The sequence below is a fragment of the Puntigrus tetrazona genome, chromosome 5, assembly GCF_018831695.1.
Source record: "Puntigrus tetrazona isolate hp1 chromosome 5, ASM1883169v1, whole genome shotgun sequence".
Lineage (NCBI taxonomy): Eukaryota > Metazoa > Chordata > Actinopteri > Cypriniformes > Cyprinidae > Puntigrus > Puntigrus tetrazona.
This window is the reverse complement of record NC_056703.1, coordinates 18,832,695-18,847,933: the sequence shown is the minus strand read 5'-3', so window position 1 is coordinate 18,847,933 and position 15,239 is coordinate 18,832,695. Positions and strand designations below refer to the sequence as shown.

Sequence of the window (15,239 nt, the reverse complement as noted above, 5' to 3'; positions counted from 1 at the left end):
TAGTTTTACTCGACCGCGTGATAACAGACACAAGACAAACACTAGCCCCGAAGTCGCTACGGCTCAGGTGTGAAAGCCCATCCTACTCCGGTATCAAACATCTGATCAAACAGATGACGACATCCGCGCGCATCGATCGCGTCTTTGATCCTCGCTCCAAGAGACTCACGTGACCCGCGCCGTACTAGAAGCGAAACATCAATACCGCGAGTCTACAGCAACAACACACTGCTGTTTTGACATACTGTGTGTGCTGTCGCTCGTACGCACGGGTTTCACGATAGTCTTCTTGGGTTTTAAAGTTTAGCTTTTTATATCACCCCCTCTCGGCGGTATGGAGTATTGCATAAACTATGTTCCGTCACCTACACTTGATCGATCGCCTTTGGGAAGCTGTTAAAAAAAACAAAAACGAACCATGTTAATTACGTATTACTTGGCGTGTTAAAAATATTGTATATGAACAATATTATCTAAATCCATGGTATAAATATACCATAATCATAATAACATTTAATAGCCGTGGAACACCAGCAACACATACAATGAAACACTGAAGAAAACATGTCCGGGTTAGATTTTATCCCAAAATAAAAACAATAATTTATACTTTTTCAAAAATGAAAAGCTTAAAAAAAAAAAAATTATATATATATATATATATATATATATATATATATATATATATATATATATATATATATATATATATATATATATACACACACACACACACACACACACACACACATATATATATATATCAATTAACCTATGTTTCAAGTACTTTGTCTGGGTAGCCTTGACATCTGCAGATCACATTGTTTGTTTTCTTTTTTTAAATAGGAACATGAATAATCACTGACAGACGGGTGATCAATCCAACTCTAACAGCCACTCTTCAATAACTCTCTCATAGGTCTGGGCATCCTTTTGCCAGTCAACGTGCCATCGCAGGTTGGCTATGGTCTGGGAGTAACCGTCTCCTAGGCTTTGCTTCCATTCCAGAAACTGTTGTTTATTGTAGCGGTGAACAGCTTCGGAGACGCTGGGATAGTCCACAAGGGTACGTAACACCTTGTCCAAGTCCTGACATACATGAGGGAAGTGCGAGGCAACATTTCTCAATTCTGATTCATCTGCAGACAAGTCTACGCGGAGAGAGCATTGACACCAGTTACTTAAGGTAGTATAAATAGCAGGGATATCACATCCCTGTTGTGCAAAAGAAGATATATATTATTACACATAATTTAGCAGCGCTATCACGAGAAGAAACTCACTAAAGAGCTGTGGGGGAACAGTCAATCCATCCGCATACGTGATGTACTTCCACTCGCCGATTCTGAGCATATACATGGAGGCGTTTGCATTGCAACCGTGATATTCACTGAGCACCCAGCCAGGATGAGGCTCCGCTGATTGTGCACTGACCCCAGAAACCAGAGACATCAGCGAGTGACCACTGAGACCGCCTGGCTGTGGAACACCAGCAAGATCTAACAAAAACAGAGCAGATGGAAACAGATTAAATCATTTCCAGGTAATATATATATATATATATATATATATATATATATATATATATATATATATATATATATATATATATATATATATATATATACAATTATATCTATACTATAGATATATCTCCTTTTTTCAGGATTCTTTGATAAATAGAAAAATACACTTATTTGGAAAAAAAGCTTTAGTAATACACTACACCATTCAAAAGAGTAAATACAAAAATAGATTTTTATTCAGAAAGGATGCTTTAAATTGATTAAATGTGATGGTAAAGACATTTAAAATTTTACTAAAGATTTCTATTTCTGTTTAAATGCTATTATTCTGAACTTTCTACTTATCAAAGAAAACTGAAAAAAAAACCTACTCAGCTGTTATCATAATAATAAAATAATAATAAATGTTTTGAGCAGCAAATCAGAATATTAGAATGATTTCTGACGGATCGTGCGAGTGGAGTAATGATGGTAAACATTCCGATTTGAAATCTCTGGAATAATTCATATTTTACAATACATTTGCAATGCATTCAAATAAACTTTTATTTTTATTTTGTATTAAATGGAGGCTTGGTGAGCAGAAGAGATGTCTTTAAAACAACAACAACAACAACAACAACAAAGAAACCCACTAAAAACGTAGTGTTCACCTTTGCCTGGTAACGTATAGGCCGTCCGAACGTATGGGCTGTACGAACTGAGAATATCAATTCACCCAAATATCAAGCCAAGCTTTATTTTGAATAAATGAACCTCTGCCTGACAGCACGATATACTAATAAAAGTGGAAGAATCAGTTCCCACCCTTACCAAGCACAGTGGGATAAATGTCCACCAGAGACACAGGCAGACTGATTTCAAAGCCAGCCTTCACTCCTGGGCCCATCATAAGCAGCGGGACGTGAGAGCTGCCCTCAAACATGGACATCTTGTAGAACTGCCTGTGTTCCATGGCTAGATCCCCATGATCCGACGTGAACAATACGACTGTGCCGTTCAGAAGGCCGGTGTCTCTGAGAGCAGCTGTCACCTCACCTACAGACACGTAATGACAGTATATCATCACATTAACCCCAGCGGAAAACCAGCACTTAAACACACAAGCGGCTGCTCACCCAACATGCTGTCTGTTTCAGCGCACATGGCATAGTAAAAGGCTCTAATGTTTCTGACCTCTTCTTCCGTGAAGTGGCCACTGCAATTTTTGGTGAAAGTGGAGTAGTAATCCACGGGGTGCATGTCTTCAAGCCGTAACCACTTCGGAACAGACACTTGATCATAAGAAACCTTTGAGAGAAAACACAATCGCTATCAAAGTACCGCAGTTAAACTGCAGACTGGCTGTTATTAGAGTACATGCTGTGAATAAAATCAGTGCGAATTTTAATGAACCAAAATATGCAATCATAATAAGAGTGTTTTTTTTAATTATTCGTATGCTATTATAATATTTAATTAAGTTTTGAATTAACCTTCAATTTTATATCTTATATTTTAGTTGTTAAAGCAACATTTAATTAGTTTTTCCACCTAATATTTATATTTTATTTAATGACACACACACACATGCAAACACACAAACAAACTGTTTTTAAATTGTTGCAGTTTTTAATTTATGCGCCCCTGCCATTAACTATGCCAAATTAACTATGGCTGTCTTAACTCTTCACAATTATAAATCTAAAAACATGACGGACCGAAACAGCAAAACGCATTAACGATTTAACATAATTATATTTTTTGAATATTTGATTTGTTGGTATTTGTTTTGGGACTGCGGCTGAAATACTAATCTGACAAAAGGTTTAAATTTAACCATGTCTGTCACTATTTTTATTTTAATGTAAAGGCCTGTGATCAAATTCTGCTGTTCTATTTAGGGAACTCATAAAGGGAATAGTAACACACTGCTTTAAGATTTCAAGCCTTGTTTCTAACTCTAGGATTCAAATCCCAAATTGAGTACAGTTAAAAAAAAATATCTTGGCTATTATAACACTGCAATTTGAATGAGGTTTTTGTATTTACCGGTTATTCACGTCCCTGTTAGATCAGTAAAGCAACCTGCCTTGTTTAGCCAATACGGGGAGGTGCGGAAGGTAGAGCCCCCGGCAGCGGGTCCCAGGGAGTCTGTGGGGTAGGGGTGTGGGAGATTGAGCCCCACGTATAGCGCAAACGACTGGGCGAGAGACGCAGCGGTGTGTCGGATCCACTGGACGGCAGCATCAGTGACGTTCCAGTCTTTAGTCATCACTCTCTTTGTGGACGTATCCCCCACCAGATCTGTGACCGGACGGCCCTCTTGTCTCAGCAGGAACGGAACGTCTCTGGTCCAAGCCTCCACACGGTTACTGAACAACAGAGAGCAGGGTTGTTTAAAGCCTACAGATTTAAAACGGTATGTTTATCATTTAATCATTTTTAAAACGCTAAATCATCATATTAGAATCATTTGTGAAATTGTGAAACTGAAGACCAGAGTAGAGGCTGCAACAAATGAACCTTTTTAAAATCACATTTTAATATATATATATATATATATATATATATATATATATATATATATATATATATATATATATATATATATATATAAACTCATTTAAATATTTTACTGTACTTCCAATTAACTGCAGCCTTTATGAGTCTACTACCAAATCTCAAAAACACCTGGCAGACCCCCGTTTTTAATTGAAAATGTGTATAGTTGAGTGTATAGTCCAACATTTTCAGTTATACCAGTCACCTGACAGAGTGATGTCCCGAGGTGTAGTCTAGTTTCCCCATGCTATGAGTGTGGTAGCCACTTTTTCCTAAATGATCCATCCATGTGGTGGCATTGGAGTCAAGACATTTATAATTGTTCCAGGCCTGGGTCAAATGAACAAACCGGCCACTCCACATAGCTGCCGAAACACATTCAGACACACCATGCCATTCATATCATGTCTATACTGCATGTTAAAACCGGTGGACTAATACTCTACCTGCCCTTGAAGGACAGCAGATTGGTGAATTAGTGTACGAGTTGAGAAACAGCGCACCCGTTTCCCTGATATAGTTGATGTAAGGCAGCCGCACAACTTTATTGCCAGGAGAAAAAGTTAACCTTCCATCCTTAATTAATAAGAGAACAGAAGTCAGACAGCATACATTTTATTTCATAAAACCGAGCGAGCCGCCTACGTAAGCGTTTGCTTTCTAGGTTTCGAAACACAGCGGTTACAGTTCATTCTGCAAAGTGACTGAAGAAAGACTTTATGTTATGAAATTGTTTAGCTTATTATCGCGTAAACTCGGTTACTTACAAAGGCGTCAGACATGAGCACGACTATGTTTGGTCTGTCACGTGAGGTCCCGTGCGTGTTTTTAAGAAGAACAAAGGCTATTAACACACGGACCACGAGCATTCTGCATCCAGGCGACGACAGAGCCTTAAAAACGATTAAGGTTTGACAAACACGTCGTAAAAAGTTCGTGAGTGTCGTGAGATGTCCGGTCTGCTCTGAAACCGCACCATCGACTGGGTTAGAAACTAGATTGCGTTCAAAAAAAAATCGTTCAATCTTCTCCTTTTCCGTAAACAATCAGGCGCACACCGCCACCTATTGGACAAAATATAATTCTGCTGAAGTCAAAAATTAATAATGTTTTTTTTTTTACTTCGGATAAAGTAGCGTCTGCTAAATGATTTAATCGTAAATATAATCAACCGGAAAATTCAGCTTTTCCAGAACGGGAATAAATAAAACTTTTAATGTAACTCGTTAAAACAATTAATCAAATATGGGTTTTAAAATACAATATATTAAATAAAAACGTTAAAATGTTTTAAAATTGAATTTTTTTTTTTCAACATTACTGTTTTAACTACTTAAATCATTCATTGGCGAGTAGAGACTTTTTTTATATTATTGAAAAAGTGAAACAAAGTAGCAAAAAGAACAACAAATACTGTAACTTTTTTATTGTCAACAATGCAGTAATAAAGGTGTAGGGGAATTGGGTTGAATCAAACAAATAGTGGCCTTTATGAAGATTTTTAGTCACAAGTCATTGTGTAAAGGGAAAACACGCTTGTTACTTAATTAAAATAATACAATATACCAATATTTTTAAAAGGCAAGGAATTTAATTGAAGCAATTTCACAAGTAAAAACAGCAACATCCAAAACAACAGTTATTTCTACAGAAACTACTGCCAGCTCCTAGAGAACCCATTTTTCTGTTCTCAGTTCCAATCTTTTGACGAGGCCCTCTCCAATGATGCGGAAATCCTGCAGGATGGCTTCTACATTCGGCACGGTGGTTGCCACATTGTCATTCACCTCCACCTGGCGGGCGTTTATTAAAGATGCCTGAGAACACAGAAAATCAGAAGTAAAGAAGTGCCACAAATCTTAAGTGTAACAAAATTGACTTTAATTCTGTCGACCCTACTCAGGGTCACAGTAAATGAAAGTTCAAAATAAAAATGAAAAACCTTAAAGGGTTTGGGCTCAAAGGCAGCTGGCTTCCACAGCACTGCGATCACAGTCCCACCAATCGGGTCATAGAAAAACAACGCCAGATCTCCAAATGCTTCCTAAAAATCACAAGAGAACTGGTATAAGATAGATCTTATCAATGTGCCATTTTAAGTATAGCACGGCTTAATGGAAAAGAATCAGTGAAACTGAATTAAAAACCACACAAACCCTGAGTTCAGAGAGATACAGTCTGACGGGATCATAGTCTATGACTGGCAGAAATGCTCCAGAAGCGAGCGGTTGCTCTTGATGGGTGCCTCGCTGAAAGGTTTCGGCATGAGGATCCACAGCTTTAGCTAACAGAGGAACCTGCTTTGGATCGAGGTGGATCAGAACATCATAAGCCTCCAGAGGGGGTCGAAATGCCACCTAGAAAAAACAAAAAACAAAAACAAGGAGTAAGGTTAAAGAGGAGAGAGTGAAAAAAAGGAGTTGCATAAATTTATATTAGGTGGAATATAGAGGAACTGACCCGCATGTCCTGCTTTTCACTGGAGCCAAGCTGATTCTCTAAAACACGGAGACTCTCTGCTGCCAACATGATGGAGCGCTGGAGCATCTATACGGAGGGGGCATCATCAATTTTGTTGATGCATACTGAACATACGGCAAATCTTTATAAGAATGTGAGAATACTGGATTTAACAAACCTGCACAGAAGGAGCCGCCTTAGTCCAAACAGAGACTTTTATGTCCTTGGGAGTGACTATGAACATGCTGGGAAGAGATCCTCGAGAGGCCACAAAGTTATTCTTGATATCCGTTTGTTCAATAGCTGAAATATAAAAACAGCCATTTTAATATCTACAGATAGGAGTGCAAAGATAAGTTCTCTAAGTCAAGGCGTTCGTGTCGACTAGCCATGGATCAAATGATTTCAGTCGTGCTCGTTTTACGCGTCACAATAAAAGGAGTACATTTCCTGGACCCTAATAAAGCTCTGAGAAATCCATTTTGTCACTAAGAAAATAATAATTTTAGTTACCAAGGCTCCATTAATTCATAAGTAAAGACTTTTTCAGACTGGAGTAATAACATTGACTTCAGCTTTGCCATGACAGCAAAAAATTGCATTAGATTAGATGCATTTAATAACAGTTATTTTATTTTATTTGTAACAGTATTTCACAGTATTACAGTATTACAGTGCTATACAAGCTAGAACCAAACCAGGCACATCAAAACAAAGTCGACTCATTTTCTTAAAGTAGCAAAAATGCAAGCACTTAAAAGCGAGGTGAAGTTTACCTGTGAGCTTCCCATTGAGGTTGACTATCAGGGGATTGTTTTTCCAGTCAAATGTAGAGAGCAAATGAAGGAAGCGAAGGAACCCCACCTGAGGAGAGCTGTGAAAACGTGTGGCGTCACAGCATGTACATACTGTATGCACCAGCATACAATGATGATCAGAGTAGTCAGGTTACCTTGGTGGAGTGAAGGGAGCAGGATGTAGGAAGAGCGAAGCCACAAGCAGATCAGCTGCTTCCTCTCGGATATCTTCCAACAGAAACTGAGATGCCAACCAGCGTTTAACCAGGCGGCACACAACACCGTAACACCCAAACTGCTGCTGGACCCTAACATGGAAAACATCACACATTGATCCTAACAAGCCCTTTGCCAAGACAAGGATGAATGTGTTCTGCACGTTTATGTATATACGTGTGTGTGTGTGTGTGTGTGTGTTGTACCCATGCAAGGTGCTGGTTAGGAAAGGTTTGTGCAAGGTCTCCAGCTCCAGTGCCTGGGCCTCAGCGTTGTCCCTGTAGATCAGCATTCCCTCAGGGGTCAGGCTTTCCCTCAGGATCTGCGGCTCTCTGTGATACGCCACCTGGATTCGGAAGACTAGTCCGTCCTGAATGGATGAAGGTGAAGTTATGTTGACTGCGTGTGAATTTGGACAGCATACTACTAGTATATTAAATGTGAAAAACCACAGAAATAGGAATACCTTCCACACATCCAGGTAGTCAGGTGTGGCCTGGCATCTGTAATGGTGTTGTTTGCTGAGCAGTTCTCTCAAGCAGACGTGAAAAGCTGCTTTAACATGGCGTATTGCTAAGGGCTCACCGGGCCATTTTCCACTTCCCTCCATATGAACAATGACTAAAGAAACAAAAAGGCAAATAGGGATGAAAGATAACAGCACATTCAAATATGTCGTATCTACAGAGCTATGCTCAAAATGTAATAAACATAAACCCAAAATAGAGTGCTGCAGGAAACAACTTTTTTTTTTTTTTTTTACTTCCATCAGACCAAAGTCAACTGATTTTTTCCTCATCAAAATGGTCTGTTTTGAGTTCATAGTTTTATAAAGCCCCTGCCTCAGAAATAAGCAATGAGGTTGAGATTCTTTAGATGGCTCAGTTTACATCGTCCAGTGCACGTTCCCAGGAGAAGGGTTTAGGTAAACACATGGCTTAGCAATGTTACAAACTCATAAAGAAGCTTGCATTACCCCAGCAGGCTTTGTTTGTATGGTTCATCTAAAGGCTGTGTCTAAATGTGATGGACAGGGTTCTTTTTTTATTATTATTTTTTTTTCCCCATTTGCAGAATTTTTGACTCAGGCTTTAATTATTGCGTTAATTCTTGCAAACAATTCTAACTTAAACTTTCCAACTTGTCATTTAATCTTTATATGGAATCTATTTGACTAAAGCTTAGTGTTGGAGAGGTCATTAGACTGTAGTTATTCATATCCTTATTTTAACTTTTTACTTCTACTGACTGTATTTAAGTTTCTAAATTCATAAAAGTTATATGGATAAACAGTAAGAATTATAAACTTCTATCGGTAAAATTGTTTTTCGGCAATATTCAAAAGTAAAATAAATAAAATTCTAAATAAATTTGTGGTTGACTATTACATTAACAAAAGTCTGAAACGCATTACCTTTAATAGGGGTTATGTAGAAAGGGCAAGGTTTGTCCTCCTTTGGCACGAATCCAAGACCAGCCTTTTTGTCAAAAAATGAAGAGTCCAGCTTCACAGGAACTGGTGGGAAAACCTGCAGAGGACAAATGAGGATAATGAAAGACATAGACATAACATGTCACGCAACTGAACATAGCCGAGGAGGTGACTGACCTGTGTGCATCTTAAGGCCTGGTGGGCACCCTGCACTGACGTGATGGACAGTGGGAGATCCTCCAACTGCCAGAGCTTCTTGCTCAGATCATCGTAAGCTTGAACAACCTCCAGACTCTCCTCTTCTCCTGTAGTGTGGCCCTGGAGGACAAAGAGACACCATAAACTTGAGCAGATGAATCATAGCCCTTTGCCATTTAATGAGTACCACATTTACTTCTATAAAGTACCTCTATGCTAGATCTAACGAGAACATCCAGCTGTCCGCCAACAAATCTGATGGATGATTTGGGGATATCTGCATGACTAGAACGAGAGAAGACAACAAATAACTAAGAATTTACAAGGGAAAAAATGGTCAAGGAAAAGCTTGGAAAAAAACAGTAACGATAAAAACCACAATATTCCAGATTATATTCCATTTTGAAATGAAAATTTAGTGTAATTCTAGTGTAAAGCTTTAATTTTGGAGTTGATCCCAATCTAATTAGATTCTGACTAATTTGGGTATCTTCAGTATTGATATGTTTGATTACATATCAGTGTTAAGTATTATATACATACTATTTTGCAGGTTTTATGAAGGTAAATTTAAGACTACTGCTCATTTACTTGAGAAGCAAAGGCACAGAACAGACTAAGAAAAAATTAACTTAATTCAAAGGGAAAACAAGTTATTGTATACCCCATTACCAGATATTTAATTTATAAGTATAAACTGCTGTTTTTTCCCTAATTGCATTTTAAATAAACGCATCTTGTTTTGAGGATATATTTGCATTAGAAAACAAAAATACAGAGGAAGACTTTTTGGCAGTGCATGTAACATTTAAATTCCATATTTGAATTGAAGCCTTTCTGCTCTGATTTCTGATCTTTTTAAAGTCTTAAATTTTGCAAGTGCAAATAAAGACCTACAGAAACGCACCCTTTTATTAATATTTTTGCTGTTGCAATATATTTTGTTTTAACAATTCTGTTAATGCACTTATTTAACCACCTAAAAAATGTACATTTAGTATAAATTTCCAAAAATATAATTTCTAAACTTTAAAAACAGGGCCCAAGATTTAAAACTGAATTGACACTTAGTACATCAAAAAGAAACTGCAGACACGATTTGAAAAAATTAAAAGTAACTTTTTGAATTGGCTAAAAAAAAAAAAAAAAAAAAAAAAACTCAATAGAGAGCGTATTCGAGTAAAGCAACAGCCATAATTGAGACGTACAGGTGTAGCAGATGAGTAAAGATTTTCAGTATAACGAATCTCCTCTGAGAGATGGACTTCTTTGTCCACAGCACTGCCTCAGTGATGGATCCGTCCTGAAAGCGCCGCAACTTTGAGCAAGAGCCCCACAGCTGCCGGAACTCAGCTGCCTTTTAAACACCAACAACGCAGAGGGTTTTCAGACATTGCTACTGAATTGTAAGACACATACACAAGACATCTGTGCATATGTGAGCTAGTTTACCTTAGGGCTATCTGCCGGGGGTCCTCTCTCAAGAATAGAGAGAGCATTTTCAAGGTTCAACAGCAAACCAATGCTCAGAGGCGGTTGGTCCTTGAGCTTTGGAGGTTCACTGTCCAATGGCCACTGAAAAACCATTTACACAGATTATATACAGACCGTTTAGGAACGCTATGACAGGTGAACCAGCCAGTCCTACACAGTGCTATTTGACCAAGCAAAGGAAATGGTATTGGTAGTGAATCTACCTCAGGGTCTTGAGGAAGCGAGTGTACTAGAAGCTGGATCCTTTGTCCAAGCCCTTGCTGCAAGAGGGACAAAATGAAAGGAAGTACAGCGATGACATAGTTCCCGCTGTGGTCCATGAGCTCATTCAGGAGTAAAAGCTTTTTACAGGAGGTCTGCAATTTCACCAGGTTAACCAGCCTGAGAAAAAAACAAGAGTGAGAGAGACAGTTTGTGAATATGCAAACACAAAAACAAAAGAGCAGCGGGTCTTTGTCGACGGAAACTTACTTAAAGACATTATCGTATGTTCTGATCATGGATTTAGGCGTCATGAGCAGAGCCTGAAAGCCATCTGTTGTTGGATCATCCCAGAACGACAGGGAGAGTGATGCCTCATGCTGGATCTGACAGAAATCACAAACATTCAGATTATGGCTGTCAACCCACTAGTATTATTAATACACTAGAAAAGTATTTTAAGTAGTGAATTTTAAAAATTTTGCTTTAGTAAATCATTTTCGTATTAGTAATAGTTGTATTTTTGAAATTTTTATTAGTTCCTTTAATATTCTAATCTAATACCCATTTACTTTAAATTTATTGCAGTTATGTGCCAAGAAACATTTCAACATTTCATTTAGTTTATGTATTTTATATCAGCTTTATTTCAATAAACATTTATTATAACAACTGCTCCAATGGCATTACATTTTTGTTGTATACAGGTAAATCTTGGACAACAATACTGCTCTGCTGTTAAAAAAATACAGGCCTGATTGTATTTTTTTAATATGGTTTTTAGTAGAATAAAAAAAAAAAAAAAAAAAAAAAAAACCCTTAAATTAACATTACCATAAGTAAGTGAAATTCACATTACTACAGCTGCGCTCACCCGTTTGTAGGTAAAAGCTGTCATATCTGCAAGCAGATTAAGATGCCCAGAGGGGTCCACAAATACCACAGAGAATGCTGTGTGAAACTCCGGCAGAGAAGGCTGAAGCGGGAGAAAAGAAAAAAAGAGGCATGGTGATGCAGCCGAGATAAAATAGGCTAAAAACAGCAATAACTGCTTGAGTCACTTCTGCTCACCGCTTTTGAATCTGGGTTTTTAGCCAAGGTGATACCGTTCTCTGTCAGATCTGTAGAAGCTGAAAATGAAAGCAAAAGCAGATATGAACTGATTAATACAGACATAAACCAAAATAAGTAGGCAAAATAATTTGACCTCTCTAACCCAAGAAGTGCAGTGCATTTCTCAACAGCTGGTAGGGACTCATGGATTTGGCCACTTTGTGTGTGGACAGAAGATATGCCATTAACATTGATGCATGGAAGCCGCAGAAACACCCTGCACCCTAAAGTAGCAACAGAAACAGAATTATATATATATTTTGCAAGAACAAATGGCCTGGCAGTAGTTTCATATTTTTTGTGAAAAAAAAAAATCATTAAATAAATACTATATTAATTGTTGTCAAACAATTAATTGTTTGTATTAATTGTCAAAATTAATATATGTCAAACAAATCTAAAGTTAGCAAAAGATTTAATTGTTCTTGCAGCTTAAAAGGTATAGTTCATCCAAAAGTTCAATCCTTTATGTTGTTCCAAACGTATAAGACATATGTTCATCTTCAGAACACAAACTAAGATAAGGCATAAAAATCTGAGAGCTTTCTGACCCTGCACAGACAGCAGAGTAACTACCAAGGTCTAGAAAGGTAGTAAAGACTATCAGTGGTTCATCCTTAATGTCAAATGGCCTGTTTTTATCAAAGTCCTTACTAGCTTTCTGGACCTTGATTGTGGAGGATCAGAAAGCTCTAGGATTTCATCTTATATATATCTTATTTTTGTTCAGCTGAACGCATGTCTTAAGGGGTTTGGAATGAATGACTGATGTTTCATTTTTGGGTGAACTATCCCTTAAGTTAAACACAATCTATTAAAAACTACAATATCAGAATGAGAACCTTTAGATTAAGAATAACATTTACTGCCAAGTGCTTTCACACACACAGATTTTGAAAGAGTCACATATAATAAAATAAATTAAATGAACATAGGAACACACAGAAATTATGTGCTTTTTACCTGGTCCAGTTCTCTCTGTCTTAGCCACACTTTGAGGAGAGACACACCCTCTCCAAAAGCAGGACACTGGGCACTGATGGCTGACAGGAACTGAAGATGTGACAGTGGGAGATGATCTCCAAGAACTGTGGCGTTATAATGAGGAGTTGGGGACTCAGTTCTCTCTGCAAAATTGAAAGAATCATCATTATTGTTTGCTACCTCGGTCATCAAACTAAAATTGATCTCAGAATATTTGTCCTATTACCTTGCTGCGTATTGGCAACACCAGTAAACCACTCGGTCCTGATGTTGTTCTTCTGAGGATGGAAGCGGCTCGGTTTGAGGAAGTCCGGTGGCGGAACGACGTGAATCCTTAATGTGACCTTACTGCTGTCATTACCTAAAGTCCACACACAAAGCTTACACGATCACTTCAGCTTAAAACAAATAGGAATAAATGCACGCTAGAGCAAGACCATCGATCATTTATTCTCTGTTAGTGTACTCCAAACACCAAAAGTAAAGGGTGTGCTAAAAGCAACTAACTTTGGAGCTAAAATGATTTGAGTGCAAACTTGCAAGCAAACGTGAGCCAGTGAGCCCCAGAAACTACTGTTTCGACAGTTGTACCTGGGGGTTTGAGTAGTAGCACTGGGCGAAGTCGGTTGCCATGTAGACAAGAGTACTGCAGTGAACCCACGCAGTCTGCGAAGGAGAGATGCCGTGCCAGGGCAGCCAGATACAGAGCCCGCTTTCGGGAGTACCGCTGGTTAATGGCATCCATCTGGCGCAAAATAGACTTCAAAGAGAAAATACACCATATTGTAAAATAATGAATAATAAAATAATAAAAAAACTGTTAGACAGAGAGATGTACAGTCAGGCAGACTTACAGTTTATATATACAGACAGATGGACGGATATATACACAGAAAAAAAAATCCATGCATAGATGGACGGACAGATTTATAGATAGACAAATATATACAGACAGACGGACTATGAATGAACTATGAATGAATGTATAGATAGAGAGACAGACAAATGGATAGACACACAGATAGTTTGACAGACAGATATAAAGAAAGAGAGACAGATAATGTATAGATATATAAAAAGACGGACAGAAGTTTTTTTTGATGTATGACTTACAGATGGAATGGTAACAGCCAAGTCCACAGAGACTTTGGGTTTGATACACGTGCCCAGTGGATAACTGCCCACCAGGTTGATTGATTTAGGAGGCTCCATATGAAATTTGCCTTTTGTCGTTGATGGGACGAGGAGGAATGGGACTTCAACACCTGACAACCATGAAATGTCATCCAACTAAGGAGAAAGAAAACTATTAAGAAAAATGACATTGCCAGCTACCATAGAGCATTAGCAGAAATCAGCGCTTTTGCTGCCGCTGACGGAAAGGCCACACAGATTTCTGACCTCCACAACTTCAGATTCGGGCACACTCTGCAACACATCAGTGACCTGCTGCACAAAGGAGTCCACAAGCTTCTTCCTGTGCTCACTGAGAGACACTTCTTTCAGCAGTTCTTCCATCTGGATACCATCAATATCAGAATCAGAAATTCGAAAAGCTCAAAATTTACACTGCATGTCATGCGCTGAGACAGTGAAATGTAAATCATTTCTGACCTGCATTTTCAACATGCTGCAGTGAAAGAGATTCTCTGCTTCTTTTAGCTGGTTGAGCTCTTCCACTGTTGGGGCTTTGTACAGCTCTTTCTTGGACAGCTTGACTGGTCGTAAGATCCTATCATCTGACACGGTGTCCTTCGCTTTTCGTTTGGAGTACTTAGCCTGTTGTATACTGTTTTTCTCATTTTCTTCTTCATTCTGAGAGTTAGCTAGTAACTCAATCTGTATATATATACACCCACACACACATCAACAGAAGTATATTTACAATACAGCTCATATACCTTTACGTTAACGTCCAAAAATGCTTTATTTTAGAAATACAACCATGACAAGAAAACCGCACAAACCTGATCTTCCGTTTCAGTTTTAGATGATTCCTTTCTCTTCTTCTTCATTTTGACAGAAGTTACAGATAGCTTTTACAAGGATATATTCAAATAATTAATTAATGCGTTAATATACAATTCCTTCAAATTTACAGTCTCAACGCGTCTCTCACATGGGAAACGCATGGGACACACTAACCACGAACTGAATTGGTTAGATCACCGATTGGGCCACGTGAGGAAAACCGTTCATAGATTGGCTACCTACATTGGTTCCGCCTCCAGACATAATCAAGTTTGGTATAGATTGCACTAGACGCCTTTCTAG

General features: G+C 38.2%; 2 protein-coding genes across 4 annotated transcripts; both read right to left on the bottom strand.

The window, feature by feature from the left end:
- Nucleotides 1-259: 259 nt before the first annotated feature.
- arsk (arylsulfatase family, member K) lies at nucleotides 260-5,115 on the bottom strand. Of its 3 annotated transcripts, none has more exons than XR_006250965.1 (9): nucleotides 4,838-5,115; nucleotides 4,517-4,646; nucleotides 4,276-4,435; nucleotides 3,598-3,880; nucleotides 2,645-2,816; nucleotides 2,340-2,564; nucleotides 1,284-1,499; nucleotides 773-1,151; nucleotides 260-393 (listed from the first exon to the last, which is right to left on the bottom strand). XR_006250965.1 is itself a non-coding variant. In XM_043238784.1 (8 exons), exons 1-8 carry the CDS (start codon nucleotides 4,937-4,939, stop codon nucleotides 877-879), a joined length of 1,563 nt encoding a protein of 520 aa, XP_043094719.1. In that variant the 5' UTR covers nucleotides 4,940-5,115; the 3' UTR covers nucleotides 752-876. The 3 variants fall into 3 exon arrangements, 1 of the variants encoding a protein (XP_043094719.1); XR_006250966.1 differs by having other exon boundaries at nucleotides 269-393; nucleotides 788-1,151; XM_043238784.1 differs by lacking the exon at nucleotides 260-393 and having other exon boundaries at nucleotides 752-1,151.
- Nucleotides 5,116-5,481: 366 nt separating this feature from the next.
- nol6 (nucleolar protein 6 (RNA-associated)) lies at nucleotides 5,482-15,119 on the bottom strand. Its single transcript, XM_043240550.1, has 26 exons — nucleotides 14,933-15,119; nucleotides 14,580-14,804; nucleotides 14,367-14,483; nucleotides 14,079-14,255; nucleotides 13,557-13,725; nucleotides 13,192-13,326; nucleotides 12,945-13,108; nucleotides 12,085-12,205; nucleotides 11,940-11,998; nucleotides 11,743-11,844; nucleotides 11,139-11,254; nucleotides 10,871-11,048; nucleotides 10,626-10,748; nucleotides 10,382-10,530; nucleotides 9,383-9,458; nucleotides 9,153-9,293; nucleotides 8,958-9,072; nucleotides 8,010-8,164; nucleotides 7,750-7,913; nucleotides 7,483-7,635; nucleotides 7,307-7,404; nucleotides 6,709-6,833; nucleotides 6,531-6,617; nucleotides 6,227-6,427; nucleotides 6,013-6,114; nucleotides 5,482-5,887 (listed from the first exon to the last, which is right to left on the bottom strand). The coding sequence occupies exons 1-26, from the start codon at nucleotides 14,978-14,980 to the stop codon at nucleotides 5,738-5,740; spliced, it is 3,450 nt and encodes a 1,149-aa protein (XP_043096485.1). The 5' UTR covers nucleotides 14,981-15,119; the 3' UTR covers nucleotides 5,482-5,737.
- Between the last annotated feature and the right edge of the window lie 120 nt (nucleotides 15,120-15,239).